The sequence below is a fragment of the Sorghum bicolor genome, chromosome 2 (assembly GCF_000003195.3).
Source record: "Sorghum bicolor cultivar BTx623 chromosome 2, Sorghum_bicolor_NCBIv3, whole genome shotgun sequence".
Taxonomy (NCBI): domain Eukaryota; kingdom Viridiplantae; phylum Streptophyta; class Magnoliopsida; order Poales; family Poaceae; genus Sorghum; species Sorghum bicolor.
The window spans coordinates 49,692,555-49,710,932 of record NC_012871.2 but is presented as its reverse complement, the minus strand read 5'-3'; the positions used below and the strand labels follow the sequence as shown (position 1 = coordinate 49,710,932).

The window sequence follows — 18,378 nt, the reverse complement described above, 5'->3', positions numbered from 1 at the left end:
TTCCTTTTCCAAAACATTTTTCCCAATATAATTTTGTGCACCAACAAATAAAATAAAAACAGGAAGAACACACAAAAATACTATGCTCCAGCATGAATGCAAGATCAAGTTTCTAAACTTATGATGTGTTTTTTTTTAATTTGACAAAAAATATTTATTTACTAGATTAAATGCCCACAACAATACTTAAATAAATTCGATTAATTCCTATTTATTGAAATCAAAATTTTGGGTGTTACATGGCCAAGGGCTTTTGCCAATAACATGTGGTTAAGAAGTGTTTCTATTTTCTGAAATTTATACAGGTGATGACTATGTCAAACTACTAAAGTCCATATGGAGCACTGCTGCGTGATTTATTTTCTAAATAATATCTACTCGCCTCACGTGCTGTAGCAAGCTCAACAAAAGCAAAGCAACGACGTGATCTCATAATTCCTGGCAAATAAGTTCCCACGATTAGAAAACCAAAGAAATTAAGGCCTTGTTTAGTTTGGGAAAAATTTTGGATTTCGCTACTGTAGCACTTTCGTTTGTTTGTGGCAAATATTATCCAATCATAGACTAACTAGGATCAAAAGATTCGTATCGCGATTTACAGGTAAACTGCGTAATTAGTTTTTATTTTCGTCTATATTTAATGCTTCATGCAAGTGCCGCAAGATTCGATGTGACGGAGAATCTTGAAAAATTTTGGGAACTAAACAAGGCCTAAATAAGAGAAAGAAAGCAGAGCAACGACTTCTGAGCTCTGACTCTACGTGAGCAGAGAATGCAGAGATGCAGCAACAGGCCGCATGAACAGCCTTACCCATGCTTCTTCCAAATCAATGAACTTCCGTTGCAATGACTTCCGGCGTCGCAGTGACTTCCTCACGAGTTGTGGTCGCACGGCTGTCTCGCGGCGCGGGCGGCGTGGCTGCTTGGCGGCGGCGGGCAGGTTTGCGAGTGTGCGAGCAGCGTGGCTGCGTGTGGCGTGCCTGCGTTGCTGCGTGCGGCGTGCGGGCGGCGACCGGCGTTGGTCCTTGCGTTCGTGCGCCTCGTGCTTCGCGCCTGTTGGGTGCGGGATGGGAGAGGGCACTTCGTGTTTCGTGCCTGCGTGGGTGCGGGACGGAAGAGGGATGAGTGATGAGTTCTGATCCCAGCAATCTGGTACGTTAGATGTGAGTGAGTGAGAGAAAGGAGATTATTAGAGTTAATCTCGTCCATACGTTTGAAATATTAGGTACTCCTATGTGTAATTTTGTGGGTGTACTTAGAAGAGTTGATGACTGTGGTGGACACTATTAGGTGTGGCTTTAGGATAGTTTTTTGGGTGCATTATATGGGGTAGAGATCCAAAAACTCAATAAAGAAGCAAATTATAAATCCCTGCATAACACAAACAAGGAGCAGAAGCTTCATTTAATCTTATGATGCTAACCCTCATATGGATAAATCATTATTTACAGTCACAACCACAAAGCACCTATTAAGTGATCTGATTTTATGTCACATAGCACAAATAGAGATCATCCACGAGCACGGGCATAGAAATGGACACACATTACTCAAGCCAGTACGTAGAGGTATAGTTATGGCCACATTTTGTAGTCACAGGCCCTAGTGGGAGCAATGCTAGTTAAGGTTGATATTGCAGTAATAAACATCAAAGGCAGTGACACAATATTTGTTAAAGGTGCCAACCCAAATAGTTCAAATTTGTATAAGTAGTTTATCAGGTTATCTGTGATCATTTAAGGCGTTATATCGGCCTAAAACATAGAGCACTCATATGAGATGTTACAATAATTCCCATTTCAGGATGACACAAAAGTAACCAACAGTAGTTGTTTTAGAGGAAAGGTGAGCATCTGTCTCTTCCAGTTTTCAGTACCAAAAAATTAAGATGACAAAACATTAGAGATGTTTTTCCCTATGTCGTTAGTTTCCTTAATATGTAAGGAAAAGCATATAGAGTCAAAGTAGGTAACAAATTAACTAAAAATCCAGTGGACAAATATTATTTTAGAATATAAGAGCTTTGGGGAAGGTAGTGTTTGTTCGATCTGACTATCAATTTCAACCACCATAGAGGATTTATTTGGTAACATGATCCATAAAAACACATATCAAACTCTGTATATGCCTTGGACATACCTTTTTCCCATGTTTGTTGTCTAACAACTAGGAATCTACAACTATAGGAGACAAAACTGAAACACAACAACTTTTGTTCATTTCAAGGCTTCAAGCTAAAACCTAGCTTAGCTCTCCTAATGAAATGGCACTTAAGAGTTCAAGTATGCCTTTGGTTTACCACTGTTGCCCTTTTGTTGTTATGGATATTCCCAAAATAAATAACACATCTAAAAGGGAAGCAGCCCTGCCATTGGCACTACCACAGGAATAGTCAAATCGAAACCAAGAAAAGATATTTGGTACCCACCTCTGCTGGGAACAAATCACTACTACCTGTAAGGATACACGCAAAGAACAAATTACAAACCTTTTTGCATCGGGTGACATACAAGAGGAACAACGTGGAATCCCCCTCGGTCTCAGGTCACTGAAGCCATCTCTTGCCAAGCTCAACTGCAGATGGCACATTAATCACACTGCACGAAACCAACCTCGACATTGGCATAAGAGGCCAAGTTAAGCATGCAACAATAATTCAATAAAGATAGAGTATCTTATATTTCATTGCTGGGATCTAGATCTGAGGAATAGAGAGACTAATCTTGGAGAGCCTTCTGTGCCATTGCGAGAGAAAAAGAGGGGATCTCATCACCAACATCGCTGCACCTCCAAGATCCAGTAGGATCTACCAACGAGATCCTTGCCGATGGTCGCGAGAAGGAAGGCCCAAGACAGACGTGGTTGTCGTCAATGCAACCATAGAGGAGGTGAAAGAGGCAGAGGATGCTTTCCAAGTAACGACATTGCTCATGCCGGCATGGAGGCGTCGTGCGGAGGAGAGGGTAGGGAGGGGACGACAGGTCTGCCCGATTACACGCCTCTACATCGTGTGCGCCCTCGTGCCGCAGAGGCCACTTCCATGCTTGAGAGGTCGCTGTGTGAAGGCTGTGCGCAGGGAGGGATGGAGGTGTGGTGGCAGGGGGAAGAGGAGAGAAAGGAGAGAGGGATGGAGAGTTTGAGACACTAGGGTTGCGTGGTGGAAGACTATGAGTAGAAAGGTAATGGACCGCGGGTTGATTTTGAGAATTTAAAGGGTATTTTTGCAAAATAGACCGAGACTGGTGTTAGCACGCGAAGAAGCCATCAATGCTTCGATTGCTCTTGATGCAGTAAAGTCCAGGGATCTTTAATCAACCCTGATGAGGTATTTGATAGCTTGGCACCTAGCATCAGGATAGTAGCCTTCTAGAGATACACAGATGAGAGTAACTACACGCGCGTGTAAAAGAAACGCGTCATATATATATATACACACACGTAAGCAAAGTTATGTAGAAAAAAAAGAAAGAAGTATGCACGTAAGCGAAGTAAACTTTATAGATTCCATTTTAGAGACAAAGTTCTACCTAAATATAAATATAGGCTTGCAAGAGAAATTGGCATTTTTTTAGAAAGAAAAAGAAAAGAAGAAAAACCATTGGGCTTCCTCATCCGTCCCATCCAACCGCAAACCCTAACCTCTCAATCGCCGCCGCGCGCCGGCGCCGTCGCCAATGGTACAACTCCATCCTTTTTATTCTCACGCGGGCGATGGAAATGCAGCTGCGCTAACCAATCTCGACCGGTTTTTGCAGATGGCGAGGGACCGCCGCGGCCCGGGTGGACGGGGGAGGTTCGGCGGCGGGCCGCCGGGCGACGAGCGGCCTGTCCGTCACGGCATCCGCATCGAGGAGGATCCGTACTTCCCACTCCCGCGTCGGGGGTCGGGCTGGGGAGTGGCGCCGCCGTCGCGGCACCTGTGGGTGGGCGGCCTGGCGCCCAGCGTCACGGCGTCCGACCTGTCGGAGCTGTTCCTCCGGTGCGGCGACATCGAGGATGTCGCCCGCCAGCCCGGCCGGAACTTCGCGTTCGTGAGCTTCCTGCGGGAGGGGGACGCCGTGGCCGCGGTGCGGGAGCTCCAGGGGGCTCGCCTGGCTGGGGCGCCTGTTAGGATCGAGTTTTCCAAGGGGGTTAGTGTTGAACATCCTCTGTTAATTATATATTTATTTAATTTGACTCCAAGCAATTATCAGTGCCGTGTTCTTCTCTTATCTTGTGTACAAACCTTAGTGTTTCAATTCAAGACATGCTGAATCACGACAGTTAAATTTAGGGTTCACAGCACTGCCCCAGTGTCAAATCGGTTCAAAACAGGTATGCCCGGAAATGTGCAGGAACATAGTAGAAGGTGGTTTCATGTGCCTGGCTAATGAAGAATCTCAATGTTGTTCACCTGTGTGAAATTCTACCATTGCAGGATTTATTTAGTCAGCACCATTGGTCACAGGTTTCACTGAATATGAACAATTACACCCACAGTGTCTCAGCATTTGTGGCCCTTAGTTGTCAGATGTCCTGCAAAGGGCAAAGGATAACCATCTGAGATTATTGCCATGTATCTTCCCCTTGCCATTGCACTCTGAATCATCAATACTAGAAAGTACCTGCTTGAGTGTGATAAATATGTTGCTGCTGTCTCATGTCAATAATTCACCAATAATTATGAGGGACTGAGTAATTGTTTTCCCCATTTATTTAGGGCAACTCTTGTCTCTTAGTAATAAACTTCTAACAGACGGTTCCTAGAAGGTCATATGTGGGGCGTCCTTATATTTAATCAAAGATCAAATGTGCATCCTCATGGCTTGAAAAATTCTCTGTTCAATTGATGATGACATCTTCAGATGTTTCATATATAGTGCATCTCGTGATGCTGAATACTCAGGGAAACTGTTAATGCATGTGAAAACTACAAGGACACTTTTTTGGGGGGGCAAAAGTGATGAAATATGTCATCCTTTATGAAGCATCAGAGAGAGACTGCTGCAAATCTAATGCATCAATATCATCGATATGTCACACTAAATTTCTTCAGCACCAAGTACCCTTTCTTAACTCTTTGCCCTATGGAGATTCCTTACACCTTTTTATTTGTGATGTGAAAAATGCCAGAAATATAATGTGTGGCTTGATATTAAGTTCCATGGAACCAATATGTAGCTTGCTTTACACTTATAGTAGGCTAAATATGGAATGAATATTAAAACTTTAAGGTACATTGCAGGGACCTCTGGTACACTTAATCCATGCAGGCCTGGTCAATCTAATTAAATGCAGCACACTGTTGCTTTATATGAACCCCCTATTAGTTTTATCTGTTTGACGTTGTGTTTGCTTTCTGGACAAATGGGCAACTACCTGTAAGTTTAATGTTGTCAAAGTAAATGTCCAAAGGATAAAGCATCATCATTCATATGTAGACTTTTATGTAATGGCAGACTTTTTTGGTACTGCTAACCGCACCGACTCTACTTCTAATTGTCTTGGATTCAAGTGTAGTATTGGTGAACAATAGGAACAGCAGAAATCTCTTGACTCCTAAGATGATTGATCTGAGCACATGTGTCAGATGTCTACATCATTGACTATTCATTCATGGATCCAGTTGTGTTCTACCTCTGTCCCAAAAAGAATGCAATTCTAGATCTAATCAAAGTCAAACTATTTTGAGTTTAAAGTCAAACTATTTTGGGTTTGACTAAGCTTATAGAAAATTGTATCAACATCTATGATTCCAAATAGGTGCACTACGAAAATATATTCCATGATGAATCTAATGATACATATTTTATATCATAAATATTATTACCCTTTTTGTATAATTTTAGTCAAACTGAAGATGGTTTGACTTAGTACTGCAGCTAGAATTGCATTATTTTCGGGATGGAAGGAGTAGAACTTAGCTGGATAAGCATTAAACAGTTGCCTTTATGCCCCTTGGGTTAATTGTAGTTAGCTGGCATGCCATATTGTCAGTCATTTTGGACATATAATCACAAAAAATGGGTGACTGATTGAATTTCCATGCATAATATTTTGATTAATAGAAATATTGCCATATCCATCTGGTACTGATGACTTGATTGATTGCTGATGGACTGTTGTTACTGAACTCACCTACTTCATGATGTGCTACCTGTTGGGATTCAGATCCTGACAAGGTACAGGGGGGACCTTCGGCGATGCCCGAAGGCCCAAAAAGATTCACACAGTGATCGAGGCAATTATGATTCTAGGGTTTCGAGCCCAAAGAACCTCTCTGTTCTTGGGGCTGAGCCCCGTTTTTTATAGGCCATTACACTTCATTCATGAAATTACATTATTGCTCCTCGCTAACCAGAGCATGCCTTAAATTCCCCCTCAGGGGCTATCTAGTCTTTGTCTCCTGGTTACCGCCTCCATCTCATGGGCCTTTGTCGAGCCGGTCTTGGAACATGCTTTTCTCCCGTGGGCCCTTGTCGAGCGCTGCTAAAGTCCATGGGGCGGCTTCCTCTCTGGGCCGGAGACCTACATCTTGCTTGTCACTAACTTGGGGTGGAGATCTTCCAGCCTTCACCGTCTTCCGGTGCTCCGACCGAAGGCTTATTGATGCAGGCCCACCGATAGACCTTCTCGGCATGACGTAGGCATCTGGTTGTCTCCTGAAATCATAAAGCTGGCGGCATGTATTTTCGTTAGTCGTTAGATGTGGTGGACCTTTGGCGCTGAGCCACCGTGTCCCAACACTAACTCATGATGCTATGACAAGTTGAACGCAAATAAATACATGAATACCTTCAAAAAGGAACATACATGAATACTTTTTAAAACTACACCAATCCATCTATTTTTAAACCTGTTAATTCAAAGGAATCATCAAGAACAATAGAGGAATGCTTGTGATGACTAGCACCGTTTTAGGTACTTGAAATTAATGAGCACAACTAAGTAACATCAAAACACAATTAAGTAGACAAGTATGGTAGGTACAGTAATTTCTGATAAGCGGAGCACCTTTTGCCGAACTTTACGAATGGACAGCCAGAGTTGTTATAGTAGGAAACCTGATGGAGTAAAGAAACAACTGAATATCCTTCTCTTTTCTCTCTGCAGCACATGGCAATATATTGCACAATGATAAAAACTGATAGGGCAGTAATATTTTTTTTTCAAAACTACTAATATGGTTGTATGGCTACATATATCTTGAAGCAGTCACAAAGAGTTAAGGATAGTTGATTCATATTGAGCCAAGCACAACTCATACATTTCTTCAGTAACATCATATTTTGAACCGACGTAGGTCAAGAAAATTAGCTATACTTGGATGGGAAATCGAGAACTATAACTGGTTGTCATGGCTTGCAGCCATATCATGACATTGTATCTGGTTTCCTACGTATACATTCATTACTTGACCAAACAAATACTTTCTATATCAGCATCCGATACGTGTTCAGAACTACAGATGCAGACATGAAAGTTTCCAGAAGCATTGATATATGCAGGATTTAGCTGCTTATAACAAGAATTGACACAGGCAAGGCACTATAACCCTTGCTCGAAATATGGTATGCCAAAAAATGACAGTGACAAGTCCTGCAAATGGCTGGCCTCTAAGCATTATCCCAGAAAATTGTATAGCATTTGGGTTACATCATGGAAAAAATGGAACTGTTGAAAACTTTGTTGCAAAAAGTGTTTGCAAATGTTGTGAGGACCAGATGATATGGTAGCCACAATATTCAACCTTTTCAGCATCCAGTGTTCGCAATATTTGTGAACTCCTTTGCAACAAAATTTCTGAGTTCGCAACACTTAGCCCATCTTTGCTGGATTGTCTCCGTGCTTCTTTGGCTTGGTGTAGAATGCTGTGAAACTGGAAATTTGGCTATTTCTCTCAATATTCAATGAGTGTCTAGTCAAGCTCATAATTTTGTTGGACTGCTGTCTTCAAAACCTTAAAAGACGAGACAACTAAGTTTCCATTATATGTGGCTCACCAAGTTTGATGTAACTCATTATGTACTGAACGTTGGAACCTTGAATTGGTTGCCTATACTATTACAAAGACTAGATGCAACATATTCCTTCATTCTTTTGCTACTGTTCTCCCCCTAATATAGGAAACAATGACATGTAGGACAGAATACTTGTGGTCATTGGGTTATTGGGTTGGGGCTTTCTTCCCCTCATCATGTTTTTTTAAGGTTATAACAGCTTGAGGAATTTATGTTCTCTATGACAACCTCGTTATCTAGAGTACTTTGGAGTTTAAGAATAAGAATACTGTTGTAGCCAGTGAAGTTATCTCCACTGCCATGGAGGTGTACCTTATCACTAGTTTGCTTGTTTAAATTCATCTTTCTATGATCAGGGCTAAACAACATTCAGTTTAATTTGTCGATTATGCTTTATTCTTGTATGTCCGGTTCTCCCATTATCCTAATTTTACACTGTTGCACGCATTAAGTGGTACCGGGTTACCTGAACTATTTGAATTTTCAGGATAAGGCTTCAGGTAGCTCAATGGATGACAGATATACACAACATGCTGATGAGCGGCATTCTATTGAACATGGGAGAAAACGGCATCTGAGTCCTGAAAACACAATAGATAAATATAAAAGAAATAGGCCAATGGAACCTAGTGAGGTGTTATGGATAGGCTTCCCTCCTGGTTTAAAGGTAGATGAGGCTCTTCTGTGGGAAGCCTTTTCTCCTTTTGGGAAGGTTCTCAGGGTAACAACATTCCCAGGCCGAACATATGCATTTGTCCAGTACACTAGTATTGCAGCAGCCTGCAGAGCAAAAGAAGCACTTCAGGGAAAGCTTTTCAATAATTCACGAGTAAGCATATGCTTTTCTCGAAATGAAGGTGCTGCGCCAGAAGTTGGGAAACGATCATTTGTTGCCCCATATTCCCCCCAACCTAGTGCTCGGCCTGTCATGAGAGACCATGATTTTGAAGACTTTCCTAGGGCTAGGCCTGTTGATAGCCCTCCAAGAGATTTTCGCATGTCAACACCACATTTTGGCCCTAATAGGTTGTCAAGAGATGCTGATGATGTTGGCTTCAGCAAGGGTAATTATTTTGAACAGGACGCTGGAATAGAGCTTGGCCATGCGTCTAATATTGAGTCTTTTAGAACACGGAAGCTGGGTCAAGAAAGAAGGCTGCCTGAGAAATTGTATGAGCCCCATAGACAAAGCCCTACTGCTAGGAATGATGCGCCATGGAAGCCATGGAACAACATTCCTTTTGACAGACCTCAGAGACCCTTACCATTGGAAGATTCTTGGGACGTTGAAGACAATTCATATCTTATTTCAAAGAAGCTGAAGGGTGTTCAAGTGCATGATACTGAACTTCCTGAATATCCTTTCTCAGAATTTGATCGAGGAAAAGTTTACCCTGAGTACCAAAGGAGGCCCCATCATGATCTTTCAGAAGATGGTTTACACTCGAGAACCTCTTCGTTTACTGATATGCATGATAGACATCATGTTCATCCTTTAAAGAATATAACTCCACTTACAAATAAACATGAACCATGGCGTGCTCAAGAGAGTTTCGATAGGCGTTTAGGGAAAATGGATAGATCTACTCCTGACCATCATGAACCTGCTCTTAAGGATGAATGGAAATGGAATGGTACAATAGCAAAGGGAGGCACACCGATCTGCCGAGCTCGATGCTTCCCTGTTGGGAAGGTCCTTAACTTCATGCTGTAAGTTTCCATTCTTATATTCCTATATTTTCTCTGTTCTGTCTTAGCTACAGTTTACAACACAGCATCTACAACAGGGAGATTAGCATGCACTTAAGATTCTGTTCACAAGTGACTCTTTGTTTTTGTAGTTGAGCCATTATATCTATACTTCATTACTGCATGCTTTTGGTATGTTGCCCATAGTGCGATCCCTTGGATATCTGTTCTCTATATTTACAACATTCCATATTTAAGCATCTTTTGTTCAAACATTGAGTGTTGATGTTATTTTTGTTAATTTTGTACTTTTCAGGCCTGAGTTTCTGGATTGCACTGCTAGGACAAGTCTAGATATGCTTTCTAAGCACTACTATCAAGCTGCTGGCAGCTGGGTTGTATTTTTTGTCCCAGAAAATGATGCGGACATGACAGCTTATAATGATTTCATGAGTTACCTAGGTGATAAGCAGCGTGCAGCAGTCTGTAAGCTTGGAGAGAGGAGCACCTTGTTTCTTGTTCCACCTTCAGATTTCTCAGAGCAGGTACTGAGAGTGCCTGGAAATGTCAGCATATCTGGAGTCATTCTTAAGTTTCAGCAGTCAAATCCAGATTACAGCTCGCCGAATCGCAAATCATTGGAGAGAGCTCACCCATCTTCTGCAAGTAATTTCAACACTGATGTAAGCAATTGTGAAGATCTGCATGCACTGAGAAGGCTCAATCCTCCAGATATCAGCACATTCCCACAGGGTCCAGATTATGTCCGCTCATCAGGTGTAAGCTATACCCCAGCAAGTGCAGATTTTATTCCACCCTATAAGCCAGAGAGTGCTCCTCCATATGTTGTTTCTCAATTACCGCAAGAAAGGCCACCAGCGGACCTCCCTATGGGTATTGCACAAGGTGAACACCAGCAACTCCCAAACAGGTTGCCCTCAGGATGGTCCAATAACCTGGATGATCCAAATCCAGGTTCTGGTAACTCCAGTTTGGAGCAGGGTGCAATCTCTCGTGCGCTAAATAACAGGACACATGATCCGTACACATTTGCTTCTGGAGTAGTACCAACTGGGACAGCTTCAGGGTATGCACCAGGTGAAGCATCCAACAGCATGTCCTGGCCTTCCATGCAACCCAACTCACAGCAGGTAGCTAGATCTGATCAACCTACTATTCCAGTATCACTGCCACCTGATCAACTTGCACAGCTGGCTGCCCTTCTTGCACAACAAAACCAACCTAGAAAAGTTGGTTTGCCTGTGGACAGCTCAAACAATCAATCTGGATTCATACAGAATTCCAATCCTCATGGACATGCTACAATGATGCCAGGCAACTCTGGCTCCATCCCTGTCCAGAACTCACTGCCACCTGTTCCACCATCTATGCAACAATTACATGCCCATGTGCCAGTGCCACCAATAGGCTCACTACCTGCAAATCCACTTAATGCGCTTCCGACCAGTGCTCCTATACTTGGTAACACCACTTTGCCTATGCCACCCATTCATGCTTTGGTCAACCCAGCTCATTCTTCCATGCCAATGAGACCGTTCATTCCTCCACTTCCTGAAGGTCCTCCACCCTTTCAGCAGCAAACATCAAGTGCTCCCACAGTGCAGCCTTTAGCTACTTCTGGCCAGCAATCTAGCCAACAACTACCTGCTCAGGACCTTGATGGAGATCCTCAAAAGCGCCTTCAAGCAACACTGCAATTGGCGGCAACCCTGCTTAAGCAGATACAAAATCAATCAAATCCTGGTGGCCAGAAATAGATGTAAGGTAATTGTTTCTCAGAAATCTATTTCAAAACTTTCTTTTCATTTGCTTGCAGAATATGTATTGATTTCCCATTTGTGAATGGGGCTGTAGTCTAGTGGTTGTAGGGCCTTATTAGCACCTCAGTGCCTGAGTTTGATTCCTAGTGGAGTGAGTTTCTGGGGCTTTTTTTTAAAAAAAACACCCTCTTGCCTGCTGATGTTCCAGTGATGCAGTTGCAGAGATATGTGTGGCTGCTCCTGGACAGATGTTCCAGGGTGTTTGCTCGGTCCTACAGCAAGAAAGACTCTTCTTCACTTAGAGCATGTCCAAGAGACTGGGTAAAATAAATCTCTAAAAACCAAGATTTAGAGGCTGTCTAAATAAAAATAGCTCTCCAAATACTAGAGCACCACAACATACTCTATCTTCTGCCATCCATCCCTCCTCGCATGTGGCTGGTTGCGCCCTCGAGCCATTCAGAGCGCTGCATGTCATGACGTGCCCCAGCTGTCGCGATTCACGCGGACTTGGCGAGCGAGCCTCACTTGCTTTGTATAACGAGCGAAAAACATGGAATAGCTTGCGGCTATATTTAGATAATGAGATGGAGAGCCTGTTGGAGATGTTTTTTTTTTGCTAATAATAGCCATATTTACATTTACAAAATGATTTACCTAGTCTCTTGGAGATGCTCTTAGTACCCAGGGTTGGTCTTTACCCTAAGGGCTGAGTTTTATTTCCTATTTCCTTATGCATATTACAGCAGTGTATTTGCTGCAGGATCTGTGCATTACTTAGTCAAAATTCTTGAAGTTTGCTCTGCCTGGTAGAAAGTGTATTTGCTCTGTGTGGTAGAAAATGTATTTTTCTTTGGGATCCTGTTATTTAACAGAGATAGAGCCATAGAGGGAAACTTCGAGTTTTTGAAGATACGATCTGATCTGATCCTGAAGATACAGAGGTGCATATCTTTGCACATCTTCCTATCAGTTATCAGTGAATCATATACCTTCAAAGTAGATGGTGGCACACTGTATATCCAGTGAAAGTAGATGTAACTTTCATCCTATGTCAACATCTAGGTTTTGCGAGTGGGTAGCTGATTGGCCCAGCTGTGTGCCAGCCGAAGCCCAGGTGCATATCCCTAGTTGAAGTCCACATTAACATGTTTGTGGGGTTGCTTTGGTAGTTGTATAGAATGCTTCCGATATACTATGACTAGGAAAGATAGTTGCATTAATTCTTTATTCTTATGCCTCATTTGGTCTGTATAACCTAATTGTAAGCTAACCAGCCCATGATTCTCGCCATTTATTAGAAACGGGGAACTGATTGCACTTTTCAGCAATTCACACTCATCACGATTTGAATCACATCTTATGGCAGGTATTGGTAATGTCTAGCTGCAAGGATCATCATTGGCGCCATCCTTCTTTGTTCTGATCTGAGGAGCTTGAAACTGATGACTACATACTTCTGTGGTTTTATACCATCACCTCCTGTGATGTGAATGTTTAGGACGAGTGGTTTCCTTTTAAACTACTCTCTCCATTCCAAACTATAAGGAGTTTTGGCTATATTTATATACATACTTTTTTGCTATACATTTAGATATATATACACACCATATGTCTAGATATATAGTAAAATGAATGCATATAGAGAAAGGCAAAATGCCTTTTAATTTGGAAATGGAGGGTGTATAGATTAGCTGTTGTCTGCATTGTTGTTGGCCTGGTACAGATGGTGGAGCGTAACTGAGTAACTGACTGTCTCCTTTCCAGAGGGTATGATGGTATGGCTAGCATTAGTAACAATAGCAATGCAGTTATTACTATGGATGTTCACCCCAAGTTTGCGATTTTTGCCACCTTATATCATCAGGCGTTGCGTAATTCGTTTCCTTGTGCCTCTTTATTCCTAGCGATCCTCATGATGGTGTTCATGGCTACATGGAACCTAGAGAGCCTTATGACCCCCTGACGTGCCATATGAGGCATGTTTGTTTGGAATTGTTCGACAGTTGTACATTTTGCTACATGCACTGGGGAAGCTGTTATGTGGTCTAAAGGTAGTGAAGCCTCTTGTTACCTTTGACATTGCTTTAGCTGTTTAGCATGTTAGCAACGGGGTAAAGTGTAGCTTGGCGTGACTCGTGATGTGTAATCTTTTGGTCATTCGAAACTGGTTGCCGCCATAAACATCTTTTAGTTCATGACTGTCTGTCTTGTGGTGCCGAGATGCTTCAGATTCAGAGCAGCTCCTTTTTTCTTCCCCAGTTTTTTTTTTAATCCTCGCTGAGCTTTCACCTTTGTGTGGGTGTAGTAGTAGTACTGCATGATTGCGGCACTTGTTTCAGTGCATCAGCTTTATGCTGCTCTCGGCCATGGATGGCCGGCTTGTCTGCTAAAGAGCATGCCTGTGCCATGCCAGTAGGGAGGCGGCTGTTGTTTTAGGGCCTGTTTAGATTGGAGATTAGATTGGAGATGAAAATTTTTTTGGTGTCACATCGGATGTGTCGGAAGGATGTCGGAAGGGGTTTTTAGAAACTAATAAAAAAAACAAATTACATAGCTCGTCAAGAAACTGCAAGACAAATTTATTAAGCATAATTAATTTGTCATTAGCATATGTGGGTTACTGTAGCACCTAAGGCTAATCATGGAGTAACTAGACTTAAAAGATTCGTCTCGCGATTCTCAACTAAACTGTGTAATTAGTTTATTTTTTTTATCTATATTTAATGTTTCATGCATATGTCTAAAGATTTGATGGGATGGATGAAAAAATTTTAGGTGGTGAACCAACGGGTCTTACTCCCCAGTCACTACTGCTTGCTAAATGCTACTGCTACTCCTACAAAGGTGTCACGGCATGGAGATCAAGGTAGAGTATGTGTGATGATGGCACTGCACTGCATTCCTCTGGTCTCCCTCGTAGTCGCATGACACGAATGAAGAATGATGATGGCCTTTTTTCTGTGCTACGTATTACCTGGTGCTTAGTTCCTTGTTTATTCCAGACCTAGATTTGCATCTCTCTCTCTTTTTCTTTTTTATTTTATTTTATTTTACAAAGGGAGCCGTCCGTGGTGACGTCCTGGCTTTGTTGGGTGAAGGCGAGGCAGTGGTGTACGGATGATTCAGGTGGTGTGCCCTGTGATGGCTGCCTGCTCTATTCTTTGTGTTCTGTCTTTGTGTTTGTGATGGAGGGAGCTTTATTTCAAGTGCTGTGTTGGAGGGCGATTTAGACCCTGTTTAGTTTTCCACCTAAAAAATTTTTATTCATCTCATCGAATCTTTAGACACATACATAAAACATTAAATGTAGATAAAAAAATAAACTAATTACACAAATTGGTTGAAAATCACGAGACGAATCTTTTAAGCCTAGTTAATCCATGATTAACCTTAAGTGCTGCAGTAACCCACATGTACTAATGATAGATTAATTTATGCTTAATAGATTTGTCTTGCAGTTTCCAGACGAGCAATGTAATTTGTTTTTTTATTAGTTTCTAAAAACCTCTTCCGACATCCTTCCAACAGATGCGATGTGACACATTTTTCATCTCCAATCTAAACAGAGTCTTACTTGACCAGCAGCTTCTTTTGTTCAAATTGGATTTGGAATCGTGGTAACAGCGTGTTTGGACTAGGATGTTGCAGCAAAGTGCTGTTGAGGCACGGCGCCTTGTCAATGGCCCTGCCCGCCACACGAAATCTTGCCATCTGTTACTATGATGGTGTGATGTTTGATTTGCAACCACTTCAGAATTTAAATATGGCCTTGTTTAGTTCCGAAAAGTGAAAAGTTTTCGGTACTGTAGCAATTTCGTTTGTTTGTGATAAATATTGTTGGGTACCATAAAAAGGGATACCCAAATCAGAGCTATAAAAAACGCAAAGGACAAAGCAAATTAACCACGATCACCAGGGCACGGGCCCCAGCTCGTCCGACCCCTCAGGGCCTCGGACGCAAGATCCGTCTCGCCCGACCCCTCAGGGCCTAGGACGCAGACACCGCCTCGCCCGATCCCCTCGGCCTCGGGCGCAAGTTCCGTCTCGCCCGATCCCCTTGGCCTCGGGCGTAAACCCCGCCTCGCCCGACCCCTTCAAGGCTCGGGCGCCGGACGCCGCTCCACCAGGATCAGCAAGACTTCCAACGCACGGCGCCCGTACCCACGACGTGACAGGCACGGTGACTCCCATACCGCAACAGGGCAGGGTGGCGACTGTTCCAACCACCCTGAGAACTGCAGCCTTACCTCTTTCAACTGTGCGACCTTACCCCTTTCACTGTGGTGTACCGCCTCACAGTGGCTTGAACGGGCGGGGCGGTTCCTTCCAGGGCAAGCGGCGCTCGACCCCCCGCTGACCAAGGTCGCAGGACGGTCTCGGTCGGGCGCAGTCCCTGTCTCGTCCGACCCCCTGTTAACCCCGAGCTAAAATCGCAAGACGGTTCCCGTCGAGCGCAGATTCCGTCCCGCCCGACCCCGACACTACAAACAAGTTCAAAAAAGCCTTTCGAGGCCAAAAATCCCCAGGCCATGGCCACCTACGTTCCAGAGGTTGCGAGACTGACCTGCAAAACAGGTTCGAACAGTCGCCTCAGGATGACTGAGCGAGGGATGACTGAAGATGAGCACAATAGAGGCCAAGGTCCGAGCCCCATAGGGAGTCGGCGCATCTTTACAAGTCATATCCGAGACCCATGCGGGTGTCACGTAAGTGGGATCCCATCGAGGGAGGCACCGAGCCCTCGGAACCTAATGAACGGTTCCGACATCCACCGTGACCGCCCTCGGGTATTTTTGAGATGTGCCCATAAGGCCACTAGCCGATCCCTATCGAATGGGACTCAGACATCCACTTGGATCTACCCGCTTGCAGCTCCCGGGAAGCGTCGCTACTCGCCCATCGAGGGTAGTACGGCACGACCCACCCCTCCTCCGAGCGAAAGGAAGAATGAGGGACGTAATCACAAGACGAGAAAGAACCTGATCGACCCTTGCGGGGAAAGGGCTCGGGAGCTCTCTCGCACCATGGGAACAGGCACTACGTGTAAAGAACACGCAACCTATCCCTCAAAATACTCCAGACTATAGCACTCAGGGGTAAAAGCCTTTGAAGGAATAACCCCATTCCTCCAAAAGGCTCGGGGGCTACTGTTGGGTACCATAAAAAGGGATACCCAAATCAGAGCTATAAAAAACGCAAAGGACAAAGCAAATTAACCACGATCACCAGGGCACAGGCCCCAGCTTGCCCGACCCCTCAGGGCCTTGGACGCAAGATCCGTCTCGCCCGACCCCTCAGGGCCTAGGACGCAGACACCGCCTCGCCCGATCCCCTTGGCCTCGGGCGCAAGTTCCGTCTCGCCCGATCCTCTCAGCCTCGGGTGTAAACCCCGCCTCGCCCGACCCCTTCAGGGCTCGGGCGTCGGACGCCGCTCCACCAGGATCAGCAAGACTTCCAACGCACGGCGCCCGTACCCACGACGTGACAGGCACGGTGACTCCCATACCGCAGCAGGGCAGGGTGGCGACTGTTCCAACCACCCTGGGAACTGCAGCCTTACCTCTTTCAACTGTGCGACCTTACCCCTTTCACTGTGGTGTACCGCCTCACAGTGAAAAGAGAATGGGGGAGGTTAATCAGCATCACTATTTGCTGTCTTCTCCCACTATTGACAGGATGAACAGCAGTACCACCGATCCGACCCCCATGACTCCAACAGGGCTCGGTAACCCTCTACAGAAGCAACCATGCTGGCAGCCATCCCTCAAGGACAAGATGGACAGGCTTCAACAGGGTCGGGACTGTAGCTCTTCCATTCGGCAGGAGGAAATCTACTCATGTAAATCCCTATCTCCCCTTGAGGCTATAAAAGGGGAGCCAGGGCCCGTAACTATAGGCAAGTTCACACACATGACCACCGTGCTCATTTACAGAGCAGCGACCAGCACTCTGTCCACCACAAAGCCGAGACCTGGGACTTAGCCCTCTCTCGCAACCAGCTTGTATCCCCCTACTACAAGCACCTTAGGGTGCAAGGCTATACAGACCTCCGATCTCACTGGACGTAGGGCATTCCAGGCCCGAACGAGTATAAACCCTCTGTGTCTCACTTGCATCACCATCCAGGCTTGGGTAGTCACGCAAACTTATACTCATTTGTGTCTAGGCCACGAGTCTAGACGCCGACAGTTAGCGCGCCAGGTAGGGGCCTTCTGCGTGACATTCACCTGTCCCTACTGGGAAGGCTTGGATGGCAGACGGATTTCACCCACTCCGCCGCGACACCATCATGATGTTCGGGAGTTTGGAGTTCATGTCTCTCGGTTCCAGCTATGACATGGTCCTCCTCCCACCACGTGGTGATGTCGAGCCTCGCCCCGAGCTGATCCCACCACACTCAGTTCATGGGAGCCGTTCGGGACATCGTGCGGGGGGCACCCGGCGGGGGCGTCACAGATCTAGGATCTCCGACCCTACCACTGAGGCCAGGGTCCGTCCGGCCCTCCCTCCGCATATTCCTCACCAGATCGCCCGTGCCTCCGGCCCGACAGGCGCTAGAGGAAGGGCTCGTGGGGCATCAAGCTCCGCTCCCCGGACCAACAGAGGATCATCGCGACCTCCCGTCCCGCCCCGATCGAAGGGGAAGGCACGGCCCGCGCCCGTCCCCCGCGAGGGGGACAAAGGGGCCTCAACATCCCGTCCTACTCCACCTGTGGATGGAGGAGAAACAGCGGCACCTCCCGAGTTCCCTTTTGGGCTCAGGAACGCAGCCGCCACCTACGCCTCTTCCGTGAGCACTTCGTTAAGTACGTACGCAGAACTTCCAGGGCACCACTTGAGATCTACCCTGGACCTCATCTCCACACCGCCCGTTTCGTCGTACCCAGAGGATCCCACCTCAGGCG

At 45.1% G+C, this 18,378-nt stretch overlaps 1 protein-coding gene across 5 annotated transcripts; it reads left to right on the top strand.

Annotated features, from left to right (window-relative positions):
• Positions 3,557-14,642, top strand: LOC8071867 (flowering time control protein FPA). Of its 5 annotated transcripts, none has more exons than XM_021453150.1 (7): positions 3,557-3,677; positions 3,756-4,130; positions 8,488-9,710; positions 10,006-11,171; positions 11,268-11,474; positions 12,840-13,524; positions 14,249-14,642. In XM_021453150.1, exons 1-5 carry the CDS (start codon positions 3,675-3,677, stop codon positions 11,465-11,467), a joined length of 2,967 nt encoding a protein of 988 aa, XP_021308825.1. In that variant the 5' UTR covers positions 3,557-3,674; the 3' UTR covers positions 11,468-11,474; positions 12,840-13,524; positions 14,249-14,642. The 5 variants fall into 5 exon arrangements, with proteins under 5 accessions (XP_021308825.1, XP_021308823.1, XP_021308824.1 ...); XM_021453148.1 differs by having other exon boundaries at positions 10,006-11,474; positions 14,249-14,339; positions 14,532-14,642; XM_021453149.1 differs by having other exon boundaries at positions 10,006-11,469.